At 37.1% G+C, this 21,170-nt stretch overlaps 1 protein-coding gene across 1 annotated transcript; it reads left to right on the top strand.

Annotated features, from left to right (window-relative positions):
- Positions 1–1,033: 1,033 nt before the first annotated feature.
- MTFMT (mitochondrial methionyl-tRNA formyltransferase) lies at positions 1,034–20,874 on the top strand. Its single transcript, XM_081229008.1, is given in 10 exon segments — positions 1,034–1,314; positions 3,206–3,409; positions 4,894–5,016; positions 6,771–6,873; positions 8,008–8,083; positions 11,811–11,902; positions 18,137–18,215; positions 19,073–19,155; positions 20,340–20,497; positions 20,499–20,874. Coding segments are annotated over 10 exon segments (1,293 nt in total). The 5' UTR covers positions 1,034–1,069; the 3' UTR covers positions 20,629–20,874.
- Positions 20,875–21,170: the final 296 nt, after the last annotated feature.

The following is a 21,170-nucleotide window of genomic DNA, read 5'->3' as shown; positions in this document are numbered from 1 at the left end:
CTATTCAACACACAGGTGAATTTGTCAATGTCTATGCATACATTAGACAACTTCCCTCAGTAATTCCAAATTGTGTGAGAAGCAGAGGTCCCCACAGAGCATTAAAAGGGCACATAGAGAAAGACATTAAGTCCATGCAGGCAAGAGATCAAGTCTTCAGGAAGGATGTCTGACCTTGGCATTGAAGAATGGATAGCATTTAGAGAGGAAGAGAGGTGGAGAGGGCAGTAAAACTAGAAGAGAATCTGGTCTCCACTCAACAGCCAGGATGTGTGACCATCCTCAAGGAGAAGGCCACTGCATAGGCCTCAGGAATACAGAATCTAAGCACTAAAGGTCTTTAGAAGTCTTCTGAAGACAGCTTCCCCTGCCCATTTTCCTTAAGAGTCTCTTCTATGTTATCCCTCGGTGTGGGAGGGAACCCACGGGGTACGGGCAAGAGCGGGCCTTTGATTCACCAGAGTGACTACGAACAAGAATTAATCCTCCGTTTCCTCAGGGGCAAAAAGGGGACATTGACTTCCCTAGTACATAGGATTGCTATGAAGGCCAAATGGTTAGGATCACAGAATTTGGAGCTACATGGGGCTAGCTGTGAGGATCCTACATAGGTAATTACCTTAATTTCACGGAGCCTCAGATCCTCTTCAGTAAAATGGTTGTAATAATATCTACCTGGTATAGTTGATATGAGGATTAACTAAACTAACGGATATATAAAATGCTTAGCCAAAGCATGGCTTCTAGTAAATATTAGTTATAATGGCTGAGAAAATGATACAGAAATAAACAAATAAATGAGATTTCGTCGTCTGAAAACACATATGATTTGTTCCAAAAGAGTTGTTTGGGGAGATTGGCTAAATCGTGCAAACAAATGCAACAAAAGTCACGGGGACGCTTGAACCGGCAAATTCCTTCATCTGCCGCGCCTGCAATCAGGCAAGCCCCGCCCCAGTCGCTGAAAGACCTCGCCCATCGGGTTTCCTCTCCGGCCCCGCCCCTCCTGCCTAGCTCCTGCTGCCCCCACCACAATGCGCCTGCGCAGGGTGGGCCGCCCGCGGAGGCAATGAGGGGTCTGGTACGGGGCTGCTGGGGGCCCCTGCCAGGCAGCGGCGGCAGCGGCGGCGGCGGCGGCGGCGGCGCGGGCAGGAGGCCGAGCCCTCAGTGGCGATCCCTGGTCGGCCTGAGCGGGTCCTCTGGCGGGGAGGACGGCCGGGGCGCTCGAGTCCGCGAGAAGCCGCCTTGGCGGGTGCTCTTTTTCGGCACTGACCAGTTCGCCCGCGAAACGCTGCGGGCGCTGCAGGCCGCCAGGTACCGGGGCCAGGGATTGGGAGGCCCGGGTGTCGAGGGCGCGGCTGTGGAGCCACTGCGGCCGGCCTCGAGGGTTTGGACTCCTAGTCGGGGAAAGCAGCTGCGCCGGAGGGGTGTGGGCCCAGATCTCGGCGTCTCCAGGCGCCCGGGAGGTGCTCGGTCAGCCCTTGGGCGCCCGCCTGGTCCCATCCGGTCTACACGCCCGACTCTTTCCGTGCTCTGAGCGCCACCGGGCGCCCCGCGGTGCCAAGGCCGCGCTCGTTGCTTCTTTACCTGCATCACCTCCGTCCAGTCCCACCACCTCCCTGCCCGTTTAGCATGTAAACCGTAGCTCAGAGAGGTTAAGAGATTGCCCCAGGTCATCAGCTGAGCAGGTTGGTAGTAAAACGGGCTCTGACTTCAAGGACCTCCCCTTTCCACTTCCTCCTTCTGCCTCCTACTCACCTGATTTGTATCATCTAATCCTTTGGGCTTCTTCCCAGGCACAGGCATCCATCCCTCTGCACACACTTGCCTCACGCCTTCGCTCCCCATCGCCTCCCTATATACAACCGGATCCAGTTTTCTGAGACTGAAATGAAGACATAGTACAAAAATGAACTGTTTTCCTATAAATAAATTTATAAATCAGAGCTCTTAGGTATACATTTAGTATTTCTAAAATTTAACAAATTGTGTTTCCTGGACAAAAATAATTGAGATCCAACCTGTCCTGGAAGTCCATGGTATGTGGTGGCTATAACCATATACCCTGCTCTGTGTCCTTTCCCCAGCCTCCATTTTTTATTTCCCCACTCCGTTTTTTCCTGATGCACCCTCACACTCATTTCTGCAGTCTCCCTTCATCAAGTCTTCTCTACAAATACTTCCCAGCAGACCCTGATGTTGACTCATTCATGAATCCCCTTGTATTTCCCCCTTCACACACTACCCTCTGTAACACACCCTGAAACACTTCCTTCACACATGTTCCCTTTGCACACCTCCGTAATACACTCTCTACATGCTACTTTTCGTGTATGGCCTCCTGCATCTCTCACTGCGTGTATCCTGACGCTTCTGCTGATGCTTCACTTGGCAGCTCCAGTACTTCTGCACTTTTTCGTTTGGGCCCTCCTGTCTATTCCTTTTCTCATAAATCCTCAACATTTATGATGTTGTGCCTGCATGATGCAGTACCTACTAAATAAATAAATAAGCAGCCCCAGGCACTGGAATACTTTGCAGCAGGTAAAAAAAAAAAGAGGTAGTGCTACATATAGTGTCATGGAATGATGCCCATGGTGTGTGTGTGTATATATATACATATATATATATATATACACATATATATGTATATATATATATTTTAAGTATTGTTTGAATAACATGTGGTTATAGTAAAAAATTCAAAAGATATAAAAAGTCAGTTCCTTCCATCTCTTTCTCCCAGTCCCCAGTTCTTCTCTTCACTTCAAAGATAGCCACTGTTTTCAGTTTCCTATTCTAGAAATGTTTGATGCATATACAAGCAAATGTATATTTAACCCATTTTTTAAAAAGACTCACATAATAGCATACATAATGTTAAGAGAAAAAAACAAAATGCAGGACAGTATATATAATATTACAATTGTGTAAAATGTCTCTACTGTATATGTTTCTGCATGCACAGGAAATTTCTACAACCATAACAGTCCAAACAGTAGCCAGTAGCCACTTGTGACTCTTTAAATTTAAAACAATTAAATAAAAACAAAACTTTAGTCTCTCAGTTGCACTAGTTTTAATCATTTACCCTTAAATGCTTCGTGAATTTAATCATAAAAATGCCTTAGAAATGCGTGAAGTAGTTTAGCTTTCCGACATTGTCTTAACACTGTCACATTTTCTTCTAATCTTTCCAATTTAGGGAAAACAAAGGGGAAGAGTTAATTGAAAACTTGGAGGTGGTCACAGTTCCCTCACCAAAAAGACTGCCGGTGAAGCAATATGCTGTCCAATCTCAGCTTCCAGTGTATGAGTGGCCAGATGTGGGATCTGGAGAATATGATGTTGGAGTGGTAGCTTCATTTGGCCGACTTTTGAGTGAGGCTCTTATTCTTAAATTTCCCTAGTAAGTTTTATTTGTAAGGAAATACAAATGTGTAGAGACCTCGGTCTTCATATATGGACCTGGTATCTAAAGTGCAATAACTTGAACTTAATTCTGCTTTCTTTAGTATTTTCTCTTAAAATAAAAGATTTTATTAGTGGCATGAATTGTTAAAATGTATGATGCTCTTTATCACTATCTATGAGCTCTCACCCACCCTCATTTAAATTCCATGTGTATGCTAATAACTCCCAGATGTGTCCCTCCAGTTCAGATCTCTCCCTGAACTCCAGGCCCCTGATACCCACTGCCTCCTCCGCAGCTCTGCTTGGATGTCTGATAGGCACCTTACATGTAAGATGTCCAAAACAACATTCCTGAACTTTCACCCCAAAACCTGTTCCTTCCCAAAATCTTCATCTCAGTACACGGTGACTCCAGGCTTTAAGTTGCTCGGACCCAAAGCCTTGGCATTATTCTTAATTCCTTATCTCACACCACGCATCCAATCCATCAGGAAATCCTGTTGGCTCTGCCTTTGAAACCTCTCTAGAATGTCTGATTCTCATCACTTCTGCTGCCACCACTCTTGGCTGTCATACTGCAGTAGCCTCCTAAGTGGTCTCCACTTCTGTCTTTGGCCCTCTCAGTCTTTTACCACCCAACACCAAAGTGATCCTTTTAGAACATAGATCATGTCACTTTGCTCAAAATTCTCTGGTGGTTTTCCATCTCCCTCAGAATAAAAGTCAAGTCCTTATATTGGCCTATGAGGGCAGAATTTTTTTTTTTTTCCGGTGTGGTTCACTGTTGCTTATATCCCCAGCACTTAATGCCAGAACATGGATTGTGCTCCGTAAATATTTGTTGGATGAATGAGACTGGGCTGAACAGTGGAATTTAGAATATATATATACACATATGCACTCTCAAGTGTATACTCATGCTGATGGAGACATTAAACTAATGACAGATTAGTAAATTATTAAAATTGCTCATTAATGGGTGAAAGGTGTATAGGGATAAACAGCAAAGGTGAATAAATCATTAGGTGGGGATTTAAGAAGCTTGTTTTAGGAACTCTATATACAAACTAAGTGAAGTGAGGGTAATTATGTAACTAAACTATACGTGTAATTCACATCATCCATGAGATGCATGATTGCATTTGAGTGGTTTTTCTCATAGAGTAAAAAACACATTTTTTGTCTTTATTTAAAAACTCCCAGACATTGCGAGCTATGTCTCGAATCGCGAAGCTGGAACATCTTCGGAACAATGAATAGTTGTTCCTGCTCTTTTTTTAATTGAGTTTCATTGGTCTCTTATGGTAAGAAAGTTGAACTTAGCTCTGACTCCTGCTTCAGTTGGTATGAGACCAGATTTAACCGTTTTTCAAAACTGGGCAAGTTTAATGATGAAAAGTAGCATATTAGTTTAGGTAGCAGTAAACTAAATGGTAAAAAGCCCACTTGCATACTAATTTCCTGCCTTTTCTAACTCAGTGGCATCTTGAATGTCCATCCCAGTTGCCTCCCGAGGTGGCGTGGTCCAGCCCCTATAATCCATACGGTCCTGCACGGAGACACAGTTGCTGGAGTAACGATTATGCAAATTAGGCCTAAAAGGTAGAGCATATTTTCTTGAGACTTTTTGTGATGGTGATTGTTGATGTCAGTCTGCCTGGGGGCAAGTGGAGGTGGATGAGTGGGTACTAATTACTCTAATTTATTACTAATTTCTAACTCCTAATTTCTAATTAGGAGTTAGAAATTAGTAATAAATTAGAGTGTACTAGAGTACTAATTTCTCTAACTCCTGGGTTTCTTCCTGGTTTCTAACATAAACCACATGTTTGGCATTTACACAGTGTCTCTTTAAACTTGTTAATTGAAATAAATTATTAACAACTGGATTTCTATAAATGATGTTGTATAGATGAGAGATGGATTTTTGTATATTAGTTATGAATCTCTGTTCTGCTGGCTTTGGTTTCTATGGTCAAAAATTTTTTGGAACCTGAAGAAAGAATACGTTGTATACCAGTGTGTTATATAATTGTCTTAAATGTTTAATTTTTTAAATTATACCTACAATCTAAGAAACAATTATTTTAAATTGTTTTAGGAGTGTATTATGCCTCTGCCTATTATCACCTAACATCCCCATAGAAAAGAAAAATTAACAAGTTCACAAGACCAAGTCAATATCTGGGATTTGCTTTAACTTACTTCAAAAAAAAAAAAAAAAAGAAGGGAGGGGCAGATGAAACAAGAGTGGCGAAACTTTGGTAATTCTCAAATCTGCGAGATGTGTATATGGGGATTCCTTAGACTGTTCATTCTGTTTTTGGAATGTTTGTAACTTTTCATAATAATCATTTTATTAAAGCTCATAGGTTAAAAATAGAGTTAACAGACCACAAAGTTAAGTATTTAAAACAAAATATATTTCTAATAAAAACTGATGGCCTATATTTGCAGAGCTTGATATAAAATATTGCATATAAGACTTATGGGAATGCAAATACCCTTGCACCTACTTATAATCACTATTGATTATAATTCAGGCAAAACTCTTGTCCTTTGAGAAAGGAAATACAGGAAGGAATGATTGTAAATTCCTAGTTGTACTTCCTTGGAAAACATATTCTTTGCTCTGTACTTTCATTATATAATTAGAGATTTTTTTCGTACTATTTACTACTAATGATAGAATTATTTGTAGTTGCATTTAAATCCCTGATATGCAACCTTTTTCCTTTGTGAAAAAATAAACCTAAAATCTAAATATAGGCCAGATTTTGCTCTCCCTTCTTTCTTTTTTCAAAATGTTATGGATTTTAATTTTTAAAATTTTAATAGTTTAGTAAAATGACTGTATTAGAATTTAATTTTGTTAAGCTCAAGTATTGACTCCATAAATGACCAGAAAATGGTACTTAAGAATAAAGCAGATGAAAATGCAGAGAATGGTGAAAAGTTAACGTGCTTAAACTATCTAGCTGATAGACTAAAGTGATATTAGTAACATGCTAATGTTGTTCTCCCTTCTTTCAAACTGACATTTCTCCCTTGCCAATGGCTAATAGTCACATTCATGGCCACGGTTAAACTATCCTTGTGGGGGAATTTCCTGGCCTTCCAGTGGTTAGGACTCTGCACTTCCACTGCAGTGGGCCTGGGTTCGATCCCTGGTCAGGGAACTAAGATCCCATAAGCCACACTGTGTGGCCTAAAAAAACAAAACAAAACAAAACAAAACCCACCCGAACAAACAAAAAAACTATCCTTGTGGTATATAAACTTTCATGTAGACAAACATATTGATCTTAAGAAATAGTCAGTAATCATGTTATTATTTGCTTTTAATTTTTTGGTAGGTTTGATGTAGGCCCAATTCTCAAACAGGAAACAGTTCCTGTACCACCCAAGAGCACCACAAAGGATTTGGAAGCAGTGCTGTCAAGACTGGGTGCCAACATGGTACAGTTTTCCAATATCCCCCTGCTTGTTTCCTAAGTGGTTATGATGAAAAGAACAATTTTATGATGTGTGATTTTAAGCTTCTTTTTAAAAAGTGGTTTCTATCCCTGGCTTCCTAAAAATTAGCATGGCTTTTGTGATCTTATGTTAGTCTTTGAGAATTTACACAGAGTATGTACGTAATCAAAGCTTTTGAATGAAATATGTGATTTTATATGGTCTGTTACATTTCATGGTGAGACTTTTAGACTATTCTTCCCATTTTCACTCTCCTTAGTCTCATAGACGTACCATTCACCCCTGTCGAACTGAACTAACATCATTTCCTAAGTAAGTCTCTGTTTTCCTCCCACTTGTATGCCTGTGTTCCAGTCATTTGCATCTGTACCATTGGAATTCTACTGACCCTCTAGCTGTAAATGAACTCTGAGACTTTTATTTGAGTCTGCATACAATAGGGTGTGAATAAAGGCTTAATGACCCAATTAATTATTTTCATCTGAACTAAATTTTCTGTAGAGGAGCCCCCCCCTCCACCCCATCCCCTGCTGTATAGATGATGCTTCCCATTCTAGGCACTCACCTCGGAAATGCTGTTATTATAGTGTCTGTCGTTTATTGAGCACTGGCTTGTGTGCCAAGACTGTTTTAGATACTTTCATAGACTTATTTTTTTTTACCTTTGCAAGAAACCTTTGAGGTAGCTATTGCTTTCAACTGTTTTATAGATAATGACCTTGAAGGCCACAGACAAGTAAAATAACTTTTCCACAGTGACACAGCTAGCAGGTGGTAGAACTGGGATTTGAACCCAGAACTATGTGACTCCAGAGTATGAAGTCCCCACTGCCTTCCTTCAGAGTGAGAGTGCGAGTGTGGATGGCCGAGCACAGGCTGTTCTGACAGCTAGTCGAGGCTCAGTATTCTCTGGAAGGAAATCAATGACCTGTACTCTACAGAGAGCAACATCTCTACTGAAACTCCACCAAGTAGATGGATCCTCACAGCCTAAGCCAATTTACTGCTTTACCCTGCCACACAGCTCTTAAAGCTGTAATTTCATGGTACTGAATTGTAATGTATTTCTGCTTTCGTTCTTTTCATCTTGAATATATTACTCTCCTTTTTTTAAAGCTTATTTCAGTTTTGAAAAATTTGCCTGAAAGTTTGAACAATGGAAGGCAGCAGCCAGCCGAGGGGGTGACACATGGTAAGTGCAGATGGCAGAGACTCTGACATCTTTCCTAAGGTTTTGTTTGTTGTGATGGCATCTGAACACTGTGGCTTCCTCACTTGCAAGTTTCCCTTAATTTTGACTAAAGATTGAATGTCCACTTGCATGTCCTTTTCCAGAGAATGATTGGTAAGGGGTCTCTCTCCCTCTTCACATTTAGCCTTATGAAAGATTAGAACAATTTTCTCTATTCTTTATATTGAAAAATACCAAACACAAAGGTAAGTTGAAAGACAGTGAATACCTGTTTAACCCAGAGTCAACAATTATTAATGTTTGGCCATATATATGTGTTTATGTAGCATATATATTTTAATTTTTGCTATACCATTTGGAAGTATGCATCATGACCTTTCATCCCTAAATATTTCAACATGCATCTCCTAGGAAAAATGAACAGTTCCTTAATAGCATCGAATAGCCAGTCCATATTTAAATTTTCCTGACACTCTAAAAATATATTTTATAGCTGTATATTTTTTCAAACTAGGATCCAATTATAATTAGTCGTATGTCTCTTTAGTCTCATTAGAGTAATTCCTACACTGTTTTTTTCCCTCCATGTCATTAACTTTTTGAAGAGACCAGGCCAATTGTCTCTTTCCTTCCAGTGTTGTTTAATGTGTTTTTCTAGCCCTTAAAGTTCCTGTAAATTGGAAGTTCTACAGGCTTGATGAGATTCGGGCTTAAAGTTTGTGGAAAGAGTATTTCATAGATGATATTGTGTTCCAGTGATATTTGTTTCACTTTGTTTTTTAACCTTAATGGTTGCATTTTATTTTTATTTATGATGTAGTTTTATTTCTTGACTACGTAAGACATTTACATGACTCAAAAGTTAAAACTGTTTAAAGGATCTACTCAGAGAAGCCCCCGCCTCCGTCCCCTACAGTCTTAGGGAGTCATATCAGTAAGCCATAATACCAGGTTGCATCAAGGCTAGTGAAGCTAAATTTGATCACTTGATGGAGGTGGTGACCACCAGATCTTTCCAGTGTAAAGATCTATTTCTCCCTTTGCAAATGGCAGGTAATCCATGGGGTAATACTTTGGCACCATGCAAATATCCGGTTCCCTACCAGCCTTTCACGTAACAGTTTTAGCATGGATTGATGCTCCTTCCCTGAATGAATTATTCCAATGAAAATCAAAATGGTGATTTTCCAATTCCTTTTATATTTAATAGTTGGCATTGTTCTGTAAAGAAGAGCTTTTCCTTATTAATTGCAGGTGAATTTTAATTCATCCTAAAATGGCAGGATAAATACTTAATTCTTTCTCTAATTATCAATATTTAAGATAGGGAGTTGTTACCATAATCACCTTCAATTATGGTGGCGAGTGAGTTTTTTTAGTTATTTGACTTGTGGATTTTTATTTACTGTGTTTTATAGTTAATTACATTCATAATGCTTTATGCTGCTCAAGTTGTCCCAAATTTCGCTAGTGGGAGCCTCTTAAAGTTGGCTCCCGAATCCTTTGACATCCCTCCACCCCCAGCTAGTTTTTGAGCACTTCCTTGTTTCTATCGCAAGATGTCCCAGGCTCACCTTGTAAATTCTCTGTCCCATGTTGGAATCAGCCTCCTCTCCCTTGTTTATTTTAGTTGGGGGGTAGTATTTAGAAACCATCTAATACAATGATGTGCTCCAAAGTGAAGTGTTAGTGGAGAAGGGTAGGCATTTTTAAAAAATGTTTGAGTTCAGGGACTTCCCTGGCTGTCCAGTGGTTAATACTTCACATTCCAATGCAGGGGGTGCAGGTTCAATCCCTGGTTGGGGAGTTAAGATCCCACATGCCTCAGGGCCAAAAAAACAAAACATAAAACAGAAGCATGGGCTTCCCTGGTGGCGCAGTGGTTGAGAGTCCGCCTGCCGATGCAGGGGACACGTGGTTTGTGCCCCGGTCCGGGAAGATCCCACATGCCGAGGAGCGGCTGGGCCCATGAGCCATGGCGCTGAGCCTGTGCGTCCAGAGCCTGTCCTCCGCAACAGGAGAGGCCACAACAGTGAGAGGCCTGCATACCGCAAAAAAAAAAACCCCAAAAAAACCCAAAAGCAGTATTGTAACAAATTCAGTAAAGCCTTTAAAAAAAAATATTTGAGCTCATATTGTTTCTGATTCAAATTTTAAAGTACAGGGTTTTTCTGGTATTTTCTCTTACACAGAAAATCTTTTTTAAATCAATGCTGACCTGTTTTTTATTTGCTGTGCATAAAATAATTTCAAGATTACAGCACCAATATCACTACAGAAAGTATAACTACTAAGTGAGAGTTAAGATTTTTCTGCAGTTTTTTTTTTCCGCAGTTTTTTTTTTTGTCCTTAAAATATATCCTACGAAGGGTATATAGTCAGAGTACTGTGTTCAAAACTTACTGGAGATAATTATTTTTTCCATGTGGTTTTGTTATCTACTTTGATATATAGTTAAGTTCCTTTGTTTCAGTTTGTTTTTAATTTTCAGGGTTGCATTTTCCTCTTTACAACTAAATCTTATTTTTGAATATATAAAATACTTACATGATTCAAAGTTAAAACTATTTGGAAAGGTTATACAGAGAAGAAGTCTTACTTCCATCCCATTTGTATCTCTTCCAATCCTGTTCCCCTCCCTCTAGAGTTAGTAGTTTCTGATTTAGCCTTTCAGTTGTTTCCTTTTATGAAAATAAGCAAAAACACATACTTTAAAACTGATTTTTCCTTTTTTCTTCCACAAAAGGTGGCATAAAATATATACTCTTCTGCATCTTTCTTTTTTTCACTTTACGGTGTATCCTGGTGATCATTTCCTATCAATAAGAAGAAATTTTCCTGTTCTTTTTTATGGCAGTATAGTTCTCACTTGTATGGGTAAATCATAATTTAATCAATAGATCCCCTATTGGTGGACATTTGGATTGTTACTAATCTTTTGCTATTTCAAATAATGCCACTATGAATAACTTTATGCATACGTTACCTCCTAATCTAATAGATAAAAAATTGTGTCTTGGAGTAGTTTTAATTTACATTCCTCCTTGAGTGAGGCTGAGGAGCTTTTTATATGTTTAAGGACTATTTGCATTTCTTTTTTTCTGAGAAGGGTCTGTTATATCTTTTGCCCATTTTTCTATCTGGTTTTTGGTCTTTTTTGTCTCAGTTTTTAGGAGTAGTTTGTGTAATAGATATAAATAAATCTATATAATAGATACAAAGTACTCCTAAATATAATATAAATATATATAATATATATATAACATATATATAGTAATTATATATAAATATATAAATATATTTATTATATTTATTATAGATACATCTCTCATGGAATATATATAAACAGATATAAAGTACTGTGATATAAATTGCAAATAACTTGTTTGTCATTTGTTTTTTGGCTTGATTTATGGCATTTCTTTTTGTCTTACAAAAGTTTAATTTTTTGTAGTCACATTTATCGTTCTTTAATTGTTTCTGGATTTTGAGTCATAGAAGGACTTTTTCTATTACTAGGTTATAAAGAAATTTACCCATGTTTTCTTCTAGTACTTTTATTTACTATGTATGTATGTATATATCTTATATTATGTAAAATTTAAAACATACAAAAGTTGAGAAAATAATATAATGAATTCTCTTGTAGCTGTCATTCAGTATCAGTAATTACCAATTTATGGTCATTGATCTGATATTCATTCTTGCTATTGGCTTTATCTTGTAGCCCCTAAGATTTCTGCTGCTACCAGCTGTATAAAATGGGAGGAACAAACTTCAGAGCAGATATTCAGACTTCATCGTGCCATTGGAAATATAGTAAGTTGGAAGTCAAATTGCAGTTTTACCTAATTGTGTGTGTGAGTGTGTGTGTGTAATTTACTTTTGAAATATTTTAATTTAGGAATAAATCTCATAAACAAAACCAAAGGATCCTGAAGTTCATTTTTTTTTAAATAACTATCTTTTGGTTCTTTTGAACCTAGGGACAGGACAGGAATAAAGACACAGATGTAGAGAATGGACTTGAGGACAAGGGGAGGGGGACGGGTAAGTTGAGACAATGTGGGAGAATAGCATTGACATATATACACTACCAAATGTAAAACAGATAGCTAGCGGGAAGCAGCTTCATGGCACAGGGAGATCCGCTCTGTGCATTGCGACCACTAGGAGGGGTGGGATAAGGAGAGTGGGAGGGAGATGCAAGAGGGAAGTGATATGGGGATATACATATGCATATAGCTGATTCACTTTGTTATGCAGCAGAAACTAACACAACACTGTAAAGCAATTATACTCCAATAAAGATGTTAAAAAAAAAACTTTTTTTATTGGGATAAAATATATATAACATAAAATTTACCATTTAAACCATTTTTAAGTGTATAGTTCAGTGGCATTAAGTACATTTACATTGTTATGCAACCATCACCAGTATCCATTTCCAGAACTTTTTCATCATCTCAAACTGAAACTCTATACCCATTAAATAATAACTCCTCATTTCCCCCGCCCCACAGTCCCTGGTAATCACTATTCTACTTCCTGTCTCTATGAATCTACCTTTTATAAGTGGAATCATACAATATTTATCCTTTTGTGTCTGGCTTATCTCACCTAGCATAATGTTTTCAAGTTTCATTCATGTTGTACCATGTATCAGAATGTCATTCCTTTTTTAGTCTGAATAATATTCCATTGTATGTATATAGCACATTTTGTTTATCCATTTGTCTATCAATGGACAGTTGGGTTGTTTCTACCTTTTAGCTAATGTGAATAATGCTGCATGAACTTGGGTGTACACATATCTGTTTGAGTCCCTGTTTCAGTTCTTTTGAATATATGACATTCATTTTTTAAATATTCTTTAAACTTCAAGTTTTCATAGGGGACTTAGAATTTACAAAGTACTTTAAAATAGATATTTTGCCATCTCCCATAACCAAATTTTATTATCCTGTTTCATAGATGAGGAGAATGAAAATGAAGTGACTAACTTCAGGTGCCCAGTCACTGAATAATGAACCTAAATCTTCTAACTCCTAGTCCAATGCTTTTACTAGTATGTCTTTCTGCCTTTGGCCCATTTTTTACAACTGAATTCTTAAATCCTTGATTTCTACATATGGCATACAAAATCTAGTTGTAATAACTTGTTAAAATATCTGAATTAAATTCTCAGTTCTTTGACAAATTTATTGGGGTTTTTTCCCTTCATTTTGATAGCATCTTATGTTGTTTGAACTCTGAGTCTACCAAGTGTGGGGTTTTAATGGACCTCCTCTGTAGGTTAAAATGGTGAACTGCCATTGAATATCTGTAGCATGCCAGGTTCTCCGGTGAGGATTACAGCCTCATGTTGTGGGTATTATCCCATTTTAAGTTGATGAAATTGAGGCTTAAAGAAGATACTCAGTGAATGGCTGTTGAATGTTGCTCAAGGTCACATTGCTAGTTAGTGAGAGTCAGGTTTTGAACCAGATCTGCCTGATGTCAAACCCTGTACTTTCCCCACTGTAAGAGAATGGCATAGGGCAAGGAACATTGACTTTAGAGCCAGACGGAGCTGGGTTCCATCTTCTCTCTGCTACTTCCTTGCTTTATAGACTTGAGAAGGTTATTTAGCTCTGAGCTTTAGTTAGTTCATTTGAAAATTAGAATGATATAATGTATATAAAGCATCTAGTAGAGTATCTGAGTAGGTACTCATTAAATGATATCTGTTCTTATTCATTCATTAAACAAAATATTTATTGAAAGCCTCTTATATGTCAGGCATTGTTCTAGGTATTAGAGGTCATGTGAGAAGACGGAAACAAATAAATAAATAAGAAAAATATCAGATGGTGTGATAAGCTCTTTGATGAAAATTAAAATAATGTGATAGATTAACTGGTGGCTATTTTAGACTGGATATCTAAATGGGGATGGCCACTTTGAACTGACATTTAAGCTGAGGTCTGAAAGACAATAAGGAGCAAGTCATGCCAAGATCAGGAAAAGACCATTCCAGGCAGAGGGAGTAGCCAGTACAAAAGTCAAGTAAGCTAAACCAGATAAAGATTTTACAAGAAAAGAAAACTACAAATCAATAGCCCTTGTTAATATAGAGGCAAAAACCCTTAACAGAATTAGCAAAGTGAATCAAGCAACATGTAGAAAAGGATTATACACTGACCAAGTGGGATGTAGCCCAGGAATGTAAGCCTGGTTCAACATACAAAAATCAATCCACATAATATACCATATTAATAGAATAAAGGACAAAAGCCACATAATTATCTCAGTAGATGCAGAAACAGCATTTGAAAAATCCAGTACCTTTTCATGATAAAAATGTTCAACAAAGAATAGATGGGAACTTCCTCCATCTGATGAAGAATATCTACAAAAAAATCCAAATCTAACATATTTGATGGCAAAAGATTGAAACTGTTCCCTCTAAGATCAGGAACAAGACAAAGATGTCCACTGTCACCACTTCTATTCAACATTGTACTGGAGGTTATAGCCGGGGTGATTAGGCAAGAAAAAAGGAACAATGTAAAACTATATTTGCAGTTGGTGTAATCTTATATATAGAAAATTATAAATAATTCCACCCCCCAAAACTAATAGGGCTAATAAATAGTAAAGAAGACCTAAGTAAATGGAAGGGCCTCTGTATTTATGGATTAGAAGACTTAATATTGTTAAGATGGCACTATTCCCTAAATAGATATACAGACTCAACACAATTGCTATAAAAATCCTAGTTGACTTCTTTGCAGAAATTGACAGGCTTATCCTAAAATTCATATGGAATCCCAAGAGGCCCAGAATAGACAGAAAATCTTGAAAAAGAAGAATGAATTTCCGATTTCAAAGTTCCTATGAAATCAGGATGCATAGTTCCTGATTTCAAAATTTACTACAATGCTACAGTAATCAAGGCAGTGTGATACTGACAAAGACATAAAGCTCAATGGGATAGAATTCAGAGTCCAGAAATAAACCCATACATTTATGGTCACTCGATTTTTGATAAGGGTGCCAAGGCAATTTGATGGGGAAAGAATAATCTTTTTACCACATGGTGCTTGGACAACTGGATATCCACAATCAGAAGATATGGACTTGGATCCCTACCTCATACCACATATAAACATGAACTCTAAATGGATCAGAAACCTAAATGTAAGAGCTGAAACTATGAAAACTCTTGGAAGAAGATATAGGGGCATATCTTCATGACCTTGAAGTAGGAGGTGGTTCTTAGATATAATGCCTGAAGCATAAGCAACGAACTAAAAATAGAGAAATTGGACTTCAAAATTTAAAACTGTTGGGCTTCAAAGAACACTAACAAGAAAATGAAAAGACAACCTACATAATAGAAGAAGATATTTGCAAATCACAAATCTGATGAGGGTCTAGTATCCAGAGTATATAAAGAACTTTTATAGCAAAAAGATAAATAACATGATTAGAAAATCAGCAAAGGATCTACATACACATTTATCCTAAGAAAATATATAAATGGCCACTATGCATATGAAGAGATAGTTTCATTAGTCATTAGGGAAATGCAAATCAAAACTATACTGAGATACCACTTCACACTAGGATTACTGTAATTTTAAAAACAGACAATAACAAGTGTTGACAGGGATACGGAGAAATTTGGAACCCTCATTCATTGTTGGTAGAAATGTAAAATGGGGCAGCTGCTTTAGAAAACAGTTTGACAGTTCCCCAAAAAGTTAAACACTGCATAATAATTCTTATCTTCTGCAATTCACTTTTCCTCTCCACTGAGAAATTTTTGTGCTACAACAGAAGGAGTGCCTATCTTGGAGCCAGAAGGTGAAATTTGATTCCTAGAGTTGCCGTGTATTAACCAAGAGCAAGATCCTTATCTTCTCTGAGTTTCTGCTTTTCTGTCTTCTCTGAGCTTCTGCTTTTCTATCTCTAAAATGAGGTTAATGACCTGGTCCACAACTGTCAAGATCAAAGGAGATAAACTGTGAATTTAAATCCACGCCAGCATGTGATTTTGACAGTAATGACAGTGGGCACAGAAATGACTGTTTTCTTACCATCACTTTCCTTTCTTCAGTGCTCTGATGATAAGGTGAAGATGAGCTTTACCTCCTCAAGAACAAGAAGGGTATATTCTGATTCTATACCTATCATATTTATAGTTCTCAGTAAATATAAACATTTCTCAAACAGTAATCGTGTTTCAGAAGTATTTTGAGTTCTTTGAAAGAAAAAAGTTACACACATGAAAGTCATTTCATAACTTTTATTAGAAGCAGATGAAAGAAAAATAAGCAAATTATAGAAGAGGATATTTTACCAAAATATGACATATATAAGGTTGTGAATACTTTTCTTCAAATTTACTTAATTCTCTGATTTCTTTAATTCTCTGATTAATCGTTCACATCTTTGAAACAACCTAACTGTTCTGAAAGTAAAATGTCCTCTTTAGAGAATGTCATCAAAAGAGCACTGAACTGAGAATGAGAAAGCATAGATTCTGTTCCTTGGCTGTGCCACTAACTAGCTGTGTCTAAACTTGGGAAAACAGCTGCATTTCTCTGGGCCTCACTTTCCTCGTCTATGAAATAAGAGGACTGAACTGCAGTCTGAAAATCCGTTTATTTACTTCAGAAAGTTGAGAGAACTTATTTCCTGGTGTGGGTTAATTTCTGTTAGCCTATTTAAATCAAAATGTAATAAAGGTAGCATTTCACACTGAGGGGAAGGATGGGATGGATTATTCAATAAATAGTGTTGGGACAGCTGGTTAGCCTTTAAAAGGGAGAGCCCTCAAGTCTCACCTTTTCAAATCAAAATAAAATCTAGATGGATCAAGGATTTAAGTGTTTTCAAAAAATGAAACCACAAAGAACTGGGAAAAAGAACAGTTGAATAATTTTATAATATTTGATAAACGTGGATAGGCCTTTTTAAGCATGACATGAACCAATGAAGTCATGAGAGAAAAGAGTGATAAATATTACTCCATAAAATTAAAAAATTATGCATGGAAAAAAATTACCCAATATTTAAAGTCAACAAACTAGAAAAATATTCATAATCATCTGAGAACTAAAGGGCTAATTTCCTAAAAATATAAAAGCCTTTCACAAATTAATAAGAAAGAGATGAATAACTCAGGGTTTTTTTTGTTTGTTTTTGTTTTTGTTTTAATGGGCAAAGGGCATAAATAGGCCTAAGAAATAAATAACATGTGCAGGTAGATACGGACTGCTCCTCAGCCTCACTAATAATAAACAGCAATAGACTGCCATTTTTCTTCTCTTATCAAGGCAGTTTAACAATAAAATGTTGATACTCTTTAACCCAGGTGGTCCACTTAAAAAACAACTATTCTCCAGAAATATAAAAGTCCTCAAAGATATATCTACCAGGATATTTGTTATCACATTTAAATTTTTTCGTAATTTTGTAATGTGTTATGAAATATCCGTCATAAAGGCACTTGTTGCATAAATTATGGTACATTTTATAAAATGGAATACTGTGCAGCAGATTAAAGAGTGAAATAGATAAGTGTGTACTGATGAAAATTTGTCCACAGTTTATGGTTAAGTAGAAAAAGTTCCTTGTCAAACAGTATGTTCTAGATTTTTGTGATAATTATATTTGTAGGAAAAATACAAGGATATACACATTGAACTATTAGCAGTGGTTACCTCTGGGGATGGGAGTACAGAATACTTTCACATTCTAATTTTTTTTAACATAGTTGTTGTAATGCTTGCATTTTTTAAAATGAGCATGATTTTTAACTAGAAATATTAATGAAGATATAAACATTGATTTTAAAATAGTGTTTAATTTTAAGATCTAATGAATCCTGGAGACTGATGTAGAGGGTCATGTTATGTTCTATTCTGTAAGGTTTAGAGACTGAGTTCCCAATTCCTCTGTAATTGGGAGAGAAGTCAGACCAGATTAACACAAAATAGTAGTTGAAAAGGGTTTCAGGGTTGAGTGTATTTATTTATCATCCTTCTTTCATTTTATTTGCAGATTCCGTTGCAGACACTCTGGGTGAATAGTACCATTAAACTTCTGGATTTGGTAGAAGTTAATAGTTCAATCCTCACTGGTACTTATTTTTGAATAGCTGACATGGAAAATGTTTTCAGTATAGTCTATTTGAAAATGTGTCTGTTTTACCATAGGTCCCATTTACTAAAAATAAGGATTCTTTTAGCTTGTTTCAGTTCAATAATGGTAATACTTTACATTCATTTATAGTCTTATTCTTTACAGTGTCCGTTCATGTGTATTTTCTCTTCTGGTCATCATAAGAACCTGAGAAGTAGGCAGATCAGTGTTACTATCCCATTTTAAGCTCTGTGATTCCCTATATTAAGGTTTTCAGGGAATGCAGAGTGCCTAGGTTGATTTCATTCTGGTGAATATCATAATGAAAATCTCTGGGCACCTCAGTGAGAATCTTAGGCCAGGGTGTAGCATTTCATGACCCTGGTCCATTCAGAGGCCCATCAGTGCCCTCCCATCCTGGTGGACTGAAGGAGTGTGAGCCACAAAGGCAGAGAGTTCCCCAGAAATCTGGGAATTGGGACTTGTTTAGTCATGGTTGGAAGGGCCAGCTTAGATCCTAAGTCTCCTGTATGTCTCTCCACTGGTAGCTAGTTATTTCCCCCAAATGGTCAAAACTTCTAGATTCAACATTTTAGGTTGATCTCTGGGACACTGGGTAAAGGACTCATAGCTTCTTGTGTGTATGGAAAGCTTCCCTTTGGGTTCAAGATACACACAGAGCACCACAGCTCTATCGTAAGTTTTAGATTACAAAGTCAGGGCATCAGCAGATGTGTACCCTCCGATATTAGTACTGTCTTGCAGAATGTTTTTTGATTTTTAAGAAGCATCGTGAAGTTGCATAATTATTTATTCTCTCTCTCATATCCCTCTTTTCCTCTCCCCTGTCTTTAGATCCAAAATTAACAGGACAGGCTGTTATTCCAGGATCAGTAATATACCACAGACAGTCACAAATACTGCTGGTTTGTTGCAAGGTACATTTTCCTTTAGTTTCACATTATCACACTTGTTTTACTGAGTTTATAGTTGGTATCATTTGTCATTTTTAGCTGAGACTTCACTCAACTGCCTGCCCATCAGATTGAGCCAATGGACAGTTTAATTTTCTTAAGAAATAGTAGAATCTCTAGTATAATTTTTTTCAAGAGATGAAGTTTTACCAAGGTGTTACTATTACTCAGACAATGAAAGAAGATTCAGTAACTTTAGTTCTTTCTCAAAAGAAACTTGTATATTCTCAGTAATCCAATTTAATTAACAAGTCATCTTGTTAATAGGACTATCACAAAAAAATAGTAATGTCAAAGTATCTCACTGAACTACAACAGTGCCTGTATCCTACTTGCTCCTACTGTTTAATGTGGTTAGAGAGGAGATTTCTTAACTATTTAAAATGACTTTGAAACCACTATCATTTTTAAGACAATGGCATTATCCTGAGAAGTGTTCCTTGTTCCTTCCATTTCCTGAGTATTTTCCATCATGTGGTATTTATGTGCGATGTTCCATGCTCAAGAAAGAGTATTTAAAATGTGTGATAAGATTGATCTGACCTACACAAGACTGTAGATACAGAATGCCTACAGCAACCTCTCTTCACCTCTCTTCAACTTATTCTGGAATAGCACTGGGTGCATATGTCTGTGTCTGTATACATCTATACTTCAAATCTACAGTTTGCTCTCATAGAAGAAGTGGGTTGTCTCAACGTGTGAGTTTGGGTCCCACCAGTTATGTCACCTTGGACAAATCACTCACACTCTCTGGGCATCAGTTTTCTCTTGTAAAATCAGTTTTCTCTGGGGATAATATTGGATCTGCCTACTTTTTAGAGTGCTTGTATTTTGACAACCAGTAACAATAAGATACATGGACATACTCTGAGAACTGTCAAGCACCACACAAATACAACGTATACCTTTTTATTCTGCCCTGTCTACATTTAAATAGATTTAAATAGGTCTATACATTTGTTATCACTCCTCGGTAATAAACTTTTAGAGTCAAAGAATCATATATGTTACTTAGTGCTATTTGTAGCCTGGCATTTAGTAAAGATGTGTTGGTTTATTTTTTTCATGATAAAAGTTTTATAAACTAAAATTTACCACCAGTTTTGCCAGCACCGCGTATTCACTATTTGTCTTTTGCCCTATAGGATGGCTGGATTGGTGTTCGATCAGTGATGCTCAAGAAAACACTAACAGCTACTGATTTCTACAATGGATATTTACACCCCTGGTACCAAAAAAATTCCCAGGCTCAACCAAGCCAGTGCAGATTTCAGACTCTCAGACTTCCACTGAAGAAGAAGCAGGAAAAAAAATTGTCGCTATGCAATAGTGCACCAAGTAGTTAGGAAGAAGATGGACAAGTACCTACTACCTACTTGTAATTTGTTAAAAGCCTTATTTACAAGGAATTACCTTGACTTTCAGAGAAGATGACACCGTTGGAAGGAAAGATTATTGTCAAAAAGATGAATTACCTCACTTTTCACTTTTCATTTAACAGTAGTTAAAAACAGCTTTTTCTATTTCAATAACAATAGAAACTTTAAATTAAATTTTTATTTATAATATCAGACTCATGGAGATTGTATCTTTCCCTAAGAGCAAGTACAACTAACTGTTACGTGTATATACTGAAGAGATGTTCTTTTAAAAAGTGCATCTATTAAATTTTTAAAATCATGTGTCCCCATTGACTATGTTACCATTTCAGTAGTATTTAATCTGCATTTTGGATTTTCAACAAGGAGTAAAGTCAGCTCTTTAAATTTAGCTACCATCTAGTTCTCACCAAGTCATAAACATTCATAATGTGTAATAATCTGTGTCACATTGATCTGTCCAATAAATTCAGATTTTACATCTAGATTTTCTTAAAGTAGGAATACAATAACATTCTTCAATGTATTTGTGCAGTAAAGGTTATTGAGCATCTGGTCTGTGCAAACTCATCTTCTCCGTCTCCAGGAGAGTCAGGC

The sequence above is a fragment of the Mesoplodon bidens genome (assembly GCF_964165515.1).
Source record: "Mesoplodon bidens genome assembly, chromosome: 3".
Taxonomy (NCBI): Eukaryota; Metazoa; Chordata; class Mammalia; order Artiodactyla; family Ziphiidae; genus Mesoplodon; species Mesoplodon bidens.
Note: the sequence above shows the minus strand (reverse complement) of the source record. Positions and strands in the feature narration are given on the sequence as shown.